The sequence below is a fragment of the Pteropus medius genome, unplaced genomic scaffold (genome assembly GCF_902729225.1).
Source record: "Pteropus medius unplaced genomic scaffold, Ma_sr-lr_union100, whole genome shotgun sequence".
NCBI lineage: Eukaryota > Metazoa > Chordata > Mammalia > Chiroptera > Pteropodidae > Pteropus > Pteropus medius.
The window spans coordinates 10,971,452-10,983,289 of NW_024342474.1; the positions used below are offsets into that span (position 1 = coordinate 10,971,452).

Here is an 11,838-nt window from a genome sequence, read left to right on the forward strand (position 1 = left end):
TGTTTCTCAAGTCAAAAAACTGGGATGTCATCCCTGACTTCTCCAAACTGTTACAGCAAGGCTGTTCCTTCTTCCTGTAATGCCCTTTCTCTGCCCAGCTCCTTTTTGCCGCTTCTTTGTCTGGCCAGCTCTGCCTTTATTTAGCCATCACATTCTAGTTTGAACACATTAATAGTCAATGAGTAGCAGGGTGGATCTAAAACCCTTGCACTTAACCTTCTGAACTGTAATCATTTCTTTACTGTTCAGTGGAGTGTTGTGCCATTTTAGTATGTGCCTCTGATGCCTCGTTTATCAAAATACTTAATGAAGAACAATTAATAAACAGCAGGCTCACCATGAATTCACTTTGGAGTAAGTGTGAACTTGCCACGACGTCCCTCAGCTGTGACCTTGTGAGAATTCTGCTGGCTGACTGCAGATACTCCATTGTGACCTTCTCCCGTGGGGTTGGAATAGCCACAAAGGGTTCAATATTCCCCAAGCTACTCATGTCTAATGTAAGAGATACGTTGGACCCTCGTCTATATTGGAGAAGAATATTATTAGATTTAATCATCAAATGAATTATTTTGATTGCACAAAATTACCTTTCTGTACATATGCATAATTCAGTGAGCACTTTTACAGAAATAAGGACCAAATATCTTTTTCTCTTATGGTGCCATAGTTGACTATAGCATCTATACATAGTTTCTCTACAGGGAACTGACAACTTTATTGTTGGAAATATGTACTATCATTTGTTAATGGATATGTTTTTATTTATAGAAATAATAAAATGGCTAATCATATGAAGTGAAAAATTTAGGAAAAATAAATATCACACTCAAATGAAGAAATCAGATGTAACACAAACCAACTATTTTTATGTTTGTCTGAGAGTCCAGTATATAAATCATATAGCCATCTGATATTTTTGACACCAATATTCTGTTGTCATGATTTTACTAGACATGGAAAGCTTTGAGAAAACACATCCCTTTATTTTGGTTCAAATTATCGTTATTGAAATAGAATTTAAAGGTTTAAAAATGTATGTATTTTTTATAACTGACTGATTCCCTAAAAGATAGCATTTGTATCCTGCATTTATGTATGCATGTACATATGCATGTATATGTGTGTATGTTTGAATATGTATGTATGTATTTCTTTAATTCAGTGATAAATTCATAAGGACCATAGAGATCACAGACCCTTATTCTGAGTTACAATTTATCTTCCCTCTGTAATTTCCTTCCTTTCATTGGGAGGAGTGGTAGGGCTCTTCCAAGTTTATAAAGGCCCCTTGTGTCCTGAATAGAAGGTGTGAGTGCCTCTTACCAGTAACATTAGCTGTGTAGGACCAAGGAGTAACTATAAAATAGCATGTGTGAGACTGAGGGTCAAAACCAGAGACTGTATTCATAAGAATTGTTAAATTTAGAGGGGCCTTAGATATGTGACAGGTCATTAAATATGGTGCCAAGTGGTTGATGTCTCAAAGAAATGGAGAGCAGGGGAAAACAGGTCAAGACAAATGAGAGTAAAGACAATAAGAGTAGATACTAGGCCCAGCATATTATTTCCTTTGAATGATGTTTTACATGCTTATTATGGAATACTACATCAGAAACTATTCAAGCAGCCAGAGCTTAATTTTAAACTGGAAAATTATTAGAACATAGAACAAAAACCTTATTAAACCATAACATCAGTTCCTGCCTCCTCTGTATCTGCTTCTGGTTGCAGCTTTGCTGTCATTCTATGATTTTGTATGTGATGTTGTCATTTTGGTTAATTTCGAAATGGTTTGTAGTTGTAGTTTTTAATTCCTGCTCTTAGTTGGCAGTTATTTAAGTATTTGTACTTACTTTTTTTCCTACCGGATTTCTTAAAGTCTGGGATATGTATGTGAGTCTTTCACATTAATTATGTTTGTTATTTTTTCTTATATTTCGATCAGGTTTTACTATATGTATTTTAGATAATTATGTTTCTTGAAGAGATTCATAATTATATCTTCATTATAAATTTTATCAATATTAAATACTTTCTTTACCATTAGTTTTGTTTGGCATCACTTCTGACTTTTTAAAAAATTAATATTGATATACCTGCTTTTTTTGGCATGTTTATAAAAAACTTTTTCTAGTTCCTATTATTATTTTTCACTCTTTTGGATCACTGCATTAGGGATTATTGGATAACATTCTGGATACCCATAAGATGTCACCAACCTATTAGGAGGATGTTTGTCCCCCTCCCTTTTTCTGTGTATGTGGAGGGCAGGCTGTTGATGGTGATGGAAAAGGCTCCTGTATTTCTGGGTAAAAGGTAAATGGTTGAAGAGAAGCAAAGATTGGTTCTGCTTTGAGGCCAAGAATTTTAATCTATTTTTAGTGGGAAAGTAGTTTTTAAAGTTTCTCAGTCCAGTTCTTCTGGCCTTTAAATTGTCAGAAATTTCTTCCTGATTCTGATAATAAGCTGTCTATTGGTTTTACTTTAATTTTGTTCAACTGGCTATTTTTTTTATTAGTTTCAAGTGTACAGTATATTGGTTAGAAGTTTATATATTTTATAAAACTATCCCCTTTTCTCTCCTCTCACTCTCCACCTGGCCATTACATTAATGCTAACTGCATTTCCTGTGCTGTGCTCCCCATTCCCATGACCATCTATCAGCTACTAATTTGTACTTCTTTAACCCTTCACCCCTTTCTCCCAGCCCCCAATCCCCCTCCCCTCTGGCTGTCACCAGATTGTCCTCTATATTTGTGAGTCTATTTTTGATTAGTTTGTTCCTTTTGTTCCTTAGATTCCTCATGTAAGTGATATCATATGGTATTTATCTTTCTCTGTCTTACTTTATTGGTCTTACTTTTTAGTGTACTTGTGAGAATTTGGTTTTTGCTGGTTTCATAGATATTTTAGAAAGAAGTTGGGAGAGGCTACTTAAGGGATTGCCAATCAGACACCATTTTAAACCATTATTCCATTCAGTCAACTTTCAGTTCCAAAAGACAAAAGTATCTGCAATCTGTCAATTGAGTGACCCCAGTACTACAGGTGTTTAGTGGAAGGTGAGCTCTCATCCATCTAGAGTGGTCAGAGCAGATGTATGAAGGAGGAGGCATTGAATTGAGCCTTGAAAATAAAAGTTCAACAGAGACATTTTGGGTAGAGGGTTATTTCAGAGAGAGACCCTGGCAGGAGAAAAAGTGTGGGAACAGGAAATGATAAGGCATCTTTGAAAAATGGCATATAAGCAGTTTAAGCTAGAGTTCAGTGGTATGAAAATGTATTTTGGAATTGGAGGACAGGGTTATGTAGGAGAGATGAGAGGGAGGCAAGGATCATGAAACTGCAAGACTAGAAAAGTCTGTTCAAACCCATAAAAGAGAGAATTCAGAACATCAGGTTATACCAACTTCTGTTTTGGCTTCCTACAGCATATCTTGCCCAAACCTGGGATTTAAAGCCTCTGGGATCCCACACTTAACATCCATTTGATTTTGTAAGTAACTTTTCTAAGGATTCTGTGATAAACCGTGAACAATGGAAGCATTTTCATGTAAATTGACTTAGTAAAGGAAGAATGACTTTTGTCTGGCAAAGGAAGAAAGGAAACTAATATTTATTAAACATCTATTATTTGCCAAGCACTGTTCTAAGCACTTTCACATATGGTATCTCAATCTTCACAGCAGCTCTCTGAGTTATTATTTTTCCTTATCTTACAGGTGAAGAAATAACTAACAGGAACACAATAGTGGAGCAAAGGTTCAATTCAACTTAGAATTTAAAACCCAAGCTCTTTCTGTTCTGCCACTCAAAAGCCAGGGTATAATGGGCAGGTTATGTTAGACTATACAGTGCCTTACATGGAGTTGGAGTCAGTGGTTGGGAGGAAAGTCAAGATTACTGAAGTATAATGTGGAGGCAATACAGTATTCAAGAGTACAAATTCAATTTTACCGTCATATATGTCTGGGCCCAAATCCTGCCTCTCCCATGGCCCCGTGGCGGATCTCTGGTTGGGCTACTCAGCCTCGTTGGGCTACTCATCTCAGTTTCCTCCTCTTTTGTAAAACAAATGATTAAGTATATTTACTTCAGAAGGTTATTACAAAGATTAACCAGATAGTGTAAGTAATGTAGGGAGGAGGAAAGAGAATTCGATTGTTAATCAAGCCACAATCAGAGACTGCAATGTGCTGATCAGCCCTACAGCCAGGCCAGAAGGACACCTTCAGCACAATGGAAGATTTCTACTGGGATCGCTAACAGCCCATTCCTCACACCTGTGGAGGGGAAACAGAAACCAAGAGTCATTCCCTATGGCTAAAACCATGGGGGAGCCTATGGATTAAAGGCTGGGAACTGCCAGCAGGCCTTTCACTCTACATATTCTTACTTTTCACACTACATACTCTTCTTCTTCCTCACTGCATGTCCATATCAAAGGAAATGGGAACTAAAGGATGACATATAGACTGAATTCCTCGAACACTCAGGGTCCCTCTCAGTGCCTGTTCTCTGTCTCTCTCACTGTCCTTGTCTCTACTGTTTCTCTCCCTCTGAGAGTCCCTCTCAGTGTCATTACTCTGTCTCTCACTGTCTCTTGCACTGTCACTCTCACTCTCTGCCTCTGAGGAGACCACACTCTGTCTGTGGAGTGTTACCCTTTTAATAAACTTTCCTTTGACTCAAACTTTGGCGTGTGTGTTGAATTCTTTCTTCACTCTCCGTCAAAGGACATTTTCTTGGTGCAGGGCTTGTTCTCCCTGTCTCTTGGGAAAATTTGCCCTGTCCTGCATCATAAGAAAACTGCTTATAAAAAGTGATGACTGTTATTAAATTTGAGTGATAATAAATAAAATTCTACATAACTCTCACCTCCTGCTTCTGTAAGAGATCTATTTTAAGAGATCTTCACAAAAACTTGAAAATTGTTTACACTGAGATTATTTTTAATGCTTGGAGATCATTGGGTAGAATCTACACATTTTTCACGAAAGAAAAATACATTCATACATCCTTCTTGATAACCTATTTATCTTAAAATTTCCCTTTATTATGGCAGACCCATTTCCCCCCAATCCTAAACAATTCCAGAGCACTTCACCTCAACACTTCAGACAATGTCGTAAGTTCAATTATGGAGTCAAACTTGCACAGACTATTGACCTTACAGAGAGCACTTTCTACAAAACAGCCTTTGTCAGGATAAGTACTCATCTACCCTGGCTGTGACATATTATCAACGGATGTCATTAACTTGGAAAAAAAGCCTCTTTTCTTAATTCTTATTTTTAAGGAACAAACTATTTAGGTTTATCTAAATATGGTGAAATTAGGAAATTGTGTGAGTAAAATCAACTTAAAAATGTGACAATTTCTTAGTCATGCCTTGTGCTTGGAGAGGAGAGTAAATATACATCCATATATATTTTAAAGTGTTATTTTTTCCATTATAAAAATAACATGCTCATTGTAGAAAATCTGTATAATTTAAAGGTTTTAAAAAAAGGAACTAAATCACTCATAGTCACATAAACACATTTAAATTGACTTAAATTTTGCTATTTTATAGGCAGTAATGGCCGCAGCCTACGGTTTTGATTTTTCTTTCCTTAGAGATACATTTTCATATGACTATTGTTTGTTTATCGATCCTTACCTTTGAGAATGGTCTTCATGCTCTCTCAGTGTTTACATTATAACACTGATGTATTTACTTTTATTAGTATTATCTAATATATATTAATTATTTTTCAGACTATTTGTTGCAACAGTTTATTGTTGCCTTAAAATACTATGGATTTTTAGAGTTATATTCAGTTAAATATACTCATATTTTCTTTTGTGGTATCTTACTTTGCTTTAATACATAGAAATTCTCCTGGAAGTTAAGATGTTTTAAAAGTTAATCCCTAAATCTATTTGTAACTTATCTTGGGTTATGGTAAAAGTGAGAATAACTTAGGTTTTTTTCCCCCCTCATATAAATTATCAATAATTCTAACAGTTTACTGAACAATTTAAAGAAGTGATGATTTTTATATATGTGGGAATAATAGGTTTTTAACTAACATCACTGACTAATAATCTGGAGAAGAAAATACTACCTTACTGAAAGAAGAGAATATGAATTTTTTCCACAGTACCTATAAACCAAAATGGCAAGAAGTGAGGATAGAATCAGAAGGACATTTAAAAAATGAAACAAATATAAAAATTTAAGAGAAAATTCAAATTAAGATACAAGGAAAAAAAATCTAAAGGATTTAGAGGAAAAAAGATCAACAGAAATATTAGAAAGAGACTTAGATCTTTAAATAAAAACAGAATGTGTTAGACTAAGAACACAAATTCTTATTAAAAACGTTGCCTCTCTTCTGTTGTGTAACCCTGGACATACTGTTTAGACTTCTTTTATGACTCTTGATTGCTGTTGGACAAAAGGGAACATAATAAAAAGCTTTATCAAGCTCCCGCTGTAGCACCAATTATTTTTTATGCCAAAAAATAAATAAGAAAGAGGAAATTCAAAAGATACCGATGCAAACAATTGAAGGAAAAAGCAAATTCTTAAGGAAAAGTAAAAGGAATGCAATAAACAGCATGCTAATTACAATTAAGTAAAAAGGAAAACATGTATAAATATTATGGGCCAGGGCTACATATCAATTTCAGCAAGAGAATATAAACAACTCTTTGCTGAAATTATTCAACTCTGTATAACTGCTCTTAATGACCAAGAGGTGAGGAAAAAAAAAACCAGCCAAAAATACAAGAACTCCACAATTGAGTGTTGGAATAACTCAAAACTAGGCATTTATTTTCCTGGTAATTGGGGCTCTATGCTGGATATTAGAAGCTGGATTTAGGCAGAAGAGATAGACTTTCCAGCGATGTGGCCATGGGCTATGTCTAATTCTCAGATCTGACTGCTCCTTTAGCAGTACCTTGGCTACGGAGAGCAATCAGACTTCCAGCCCACCACCTCATTTAGTACCCAATAAGGAATGGAAATGGGATTCAGAGAATAAAATAAAACAAATAAGCATTTTGCTTGTAGTCCAGGAAGATATACTTCTGAAACTACTGAATTATGAAATTAAGTTTCGGTGGGAAATGGTGGCGGCTGCTTATCTTGAAGTACTTGAAACTAGAACGGAAAAATATGCATCAAAAGATTATAAGAAGAATTTAGGACAGAATGTAAGCAAACAGATTTGATCTTTGAGAACTTTTAAAATCTTAATTCTTTTTTTGTTGTTGTTCTGTAGGAAATACACAATTTGTTCAGAGCCTTCTTTATTAGTTATTTATATCTTGCATGATGAGAAGTTAGAAGTTTAATATTGACATTCTCTCGAGATCTGAAATGTGATTCTAGGACCTTCAGTCCAATCTTCTCTCCTTGTGCGTTGTAATGATAATGATCACAAATCTAACAATCTTGGCTTGATGGGAAAAATGAACTTAAGCCTCCCTGCTGCCCCCAACTTGATTTTTCTTATTTAATTTTGCTCATTCAATTTGTCCACAAGTTTAGTTTCCTGGGGGACTTTTAATAAAAAAGAAAAAGATAAAAATTTTCTTACTCATTTGAATAACAAAGGAGAAAACAGCGGGGAAATGGAAAGATGGAATTCTTTTACTATGTGTAAATGTACTGGCCTCCACAATTCTTTAAAACTCCAGATTCCATCACTTAAATTTCAGGGGTAATGGTATTTAATGAATAGTTTGCTGTTTCTCTCCATCTCTTTATCTTTGAATACACTATATATAGTACTAATCACCATCCTGGATCACTTAACATATGAGAGGGTAAAATTTTTTTTTAAATAAAAGATATGGAGTACTAGGAAAGTTAAATTGTGACATATTCAAAGTTCTTGGAAAGTTAAATATGACATAAATGCAGTGTTACTAATTTCTAGAAGCTGAAATAAATGAATAGGTACTGTGACCATCTGTAGTAAAATTTCCCAAAGGAAATCCTGTAGACAAGAATCGTAATAAGTAAATATAAAAGGAACCAGGCCCAGGCCCAGGAAGATGATAAATGAATTTCCCTCTGAAGCAAAAAGAAAATCTTAAAATGTAGAGAAGATTTTTGGTGTGGGAAATGATCAGTTTCCCTACTTGAAAGCACTCACTTTGTTAAGTAGAATGTTGCTCTCCCTTTTGAGTGATTACATAAAAAAATTTTGAATTCAGACAGTAATATTTGACATTTTACATATGTATGGAACAAGGCAATTTTACTATACTTTTTTTTATTTTACAAAATTAAAATAACAGTCATTAAAAAAAGAACTCCATCACTTCGCATTGTTCTTTGAACATTGAACTTGGAATGTGAGTTTAAGTCAATGCTTCACTTAAGGTCTTTTGGTCTCAGACTCTTTAATCTGCAAATAGGGATTATAATAAAACTCACAAGGTTGATTCACATTATAAAGGTTAAAGAAACAAAAAGATGTAAATATTTCCAGCTTAGCATCTGGCATATAATACACATATTTGAAGGATTATAATAATTAATAATGACCACATGGTAATTCTTACTTCACTCCATGCACTCTATGTGGGAGCTACATGGCATATACACTGATAAATATTTGAGAAGGCCAAGGTTGGAAAGATTTGTTAATGATGAAGGGTCAGCAGCAGTGTCACATATGCAAAGTCAATGGTCATATAAATTGGGACTATTTTTCATACTTCAAGCCCTTAAAATTCTTACCTCATATCCTTAAAATTAATAACTTTTTCAGATTCAAAAATAATACATACTCAATATATAAAAACTATAAATATAGATAAAAAGAAAGAAAAATATCTCATAATACCAACACTTAGAGTAACTGCTAATAACATTTGTATATCCTTCAAGTCTACATGTGTATGTGTGTGTGTGTGTGTATATGCATGACAAAATCTAGATTTTTACTTTATGTATTCTTTCATGATTTGATTTTTATTTAACTGAGTATATCATGAATATCTTTTCATGTCTTCAAACACTATTTAAACACTATTATCAAACACTATGGTATTTTATTGTATGGATATACTATAGTTTATTTAATATCTTATTTTTGGATGATAAGCTGTTTTCAGCTTTTCAGCATCATAGACAAGACTGCAAATGAATAGCTTTGTATCTAAATGTTTGTGCATGTCCATGATTATTTTTAGGTCAAGGAATTTTAGAAACTAACTCAAAATCTTTGAGTTTGGAGAAGTCATTGGACACATGCAGTGTAGAAGCAGCATAAAGACTGACTCTTAGGGCTCGCTGACATTGAATTAGCTCTGACCCTCTTCTTCTCTTGTTCAGAACTTGCAGTAGCTCCCTAGCAAGGTTTCCTAACTCTAAAATATCCTAGTCCAATATGTTTTCTTCCAGATTTCACCAGAATGATATTTGAGCACTGTAAATATGATAAGACTTACAAATAGCCATCTTTTGACATAAGATGTTTTTTCATCCATTCCCCGTGCATGTGTGTCTCCAGCCTCATCTACTGTCTTGTCTTATCCAGATCTGTGCCCCAGGTAGGCCAATGAACCTGCAACTCTGCTTTCTATGCCTGAAATGAGCTTGCCCTAACTTTTTCAGAATCAATTACCCAAATGCTAGGATGTCTTTCCTCTGAAACTTCTTAGCAATTTTTAAAAATGTGTCTTCAATACATCGTACTCACTAGAAATGATTTACTCTAAAGTGTGAACTCCCAAGGGCTTTGACTTTAATCCTCCCTCTGTATCCAGTCTTGGATACACGGAAAGCAAAACTTTTGTCTGCATGAATGAATGGTTGCAAATGAATTGGTTGAGATAATGCTGTGTGTAATTATTGTGCTCTATTGGCTTCTTTAATCCTTCTGAAAATAGGAAAATTGCAGGATCATGTTAGATAGGAGTTCGAAAATTTAGGATGGAGAAGCCAAGCTTAACCAAGTACAGAAAATATTACAATCGATATTTAGTTTGAGTCTTATTTAAATATCAATGAAGTCTGAGCATTAACACTAAAGAGCTGTGGTAATTTTATTCTACAAAAGAAAAAAAATGTAACACTTTGTCTTGTAACTAAGTATGATTAATTTTAACTCTTTTTTTGGCATTTGGTATTGTTTTGACTGTCACTCATGGTGAGGAGGCTGTTTCCCTTTTAACAAAAGAACAAAATGATGAGAACTCTAATTTTAGTTCCCAAGTTTAGTTTTTCCAAGTTCATATACTTGGTAAAGAAAAAGATGGTGCTGAAGCAATTTTCAAAATTATTTTATTATTCAATGCTGAAGAAATATTAATAAGCCTCAATGAATAAACCATTTTTTCTGAAATGAGGAAATTTTCTTTTAATTTTAGTTTATACACACACACACACACACACACACACACACACACAATGATATTTTCTAAGTAACACAATGATAACTTCTTGTTTCTTGAAGCAATTATCAAAAAATTCTTTTAGCACTGAACATTACAATTAAATTAAATATACTGATTTACTTTCAAGACCAGAAATGACCCACATGATCACAATGATCCATAGAACTCAGCTAAAATGTGAGTCATCATAAAATATACTTCTCACCTTCTTCGTTTTTTTTTTCTTTACAACTTCTAGTTGTGCAGCCTAAGTTTTAAAACTGAATTCTGCAATCTGCAGAGAAATCTCTATTTGCAGATGCCATGATCTCATATGTTGAAAACCCCAAGGAATCCACACACAAAAAAATTGAAAATAATACTAGCATTTGGGAGATTGATTCTGAAAAAGTTGAGACAAGCTCATTTCAGGTTGTGTGATACAAAATCAATCTAAGAAATCAATTGTATTTCTATAAATTAGCAATAAATAATCTGAAAGCAAAATTAAGAAAACAATTCCATTTACAACATCATCAAAGAGAATAAAATACTTTGCAAAAACTGCACTTTCTATCATCGAAAGAAATTAAAGAAGACTGAAGTAAATGGAAGACATACCATGTTTATATACTAGAAGACTTAATATTGTTAAGATGGCAATACTTCTGAAATTGATCTGCAGAGTGAACACAATCTCTGTTAAAATCCCAGATGATTCTTTTGCAGAAATTGACAATCTGATCTTAAAACTCATATGGAAATGCAAGGAATCCAGAATGGCCAAATTCATTTTGAAAAAGAGCAAAGTTAGAGGACTCATAATTGCTGAGGTCAAAACTTATTATAAAGCCACACTCACCAAAACAGTGTGGCATTAGCATAAGGATAGATGTATAGATCAGTGGAATATAATTGAGAATCCAGAGGTAAATAAGAAAAAATGTTCAACATCATTAGGCATCATGAAATCAAAACTGCAAGGAGATACCACTCCGGACTCACTCACCAGGAAGGCTATAATAAAAAGATAAACAATAACAAGTGTTGGTAAGGATGTGGAGAAATCAAAACCCACATACATTGTTGTTGGGAATATAAAATGGAGTAGCTGTTTTGGAAAAACAGTTTGGCAGCTCCTCAAAAAGTTAAACCTATAGTTACCATATGATTGAGCAATTCCTCTCAGGTATATATCCATGATAAATGAAAACATCTTAATATTGTTAAGATGGCAACTGGGGAGTCATGATAATGAGTATGGGGTTCCATACTCATTTGGAGTGATAAAACTCTTCAGGAATTAGAGAGCAGTAAAAAGTTGTCAAGATCTTATGATCAATCTTTGTTATAATTTTATCATAGCATCATTTTAAGGAAAACTGTGCACTTATTAAAAGTTTTATTGAGAAAGAAAGAAAGAAAGAAAGAAAGAAAGAAAGAAAGAAAGAA

General features: G+C 34.0%; 1 protein-coding gene across 1 annotated transcript in view; it reads right to left on the reverse strand.

Annotated features, from left to right (window-relative positions):
- PTPRR (protein tyrosine phosphatase receptor type R) overlaps positions 1 to 11,838 on the reverse strand; it is a 222,931-nt gene that overhangs the window by 43,359 nt on the left and 167,734 nt on the right. The window contains exon 7 of the mRNA XM_039866018.1: positions 338 to 524. Within this exon, the coding sequence (XP_039721952.1) occupies positions 338 to 524 (187 nt within the window). The remainder of the gene's footprint in view (positions 1 to 337; positions 525 to 11,838) is intronic.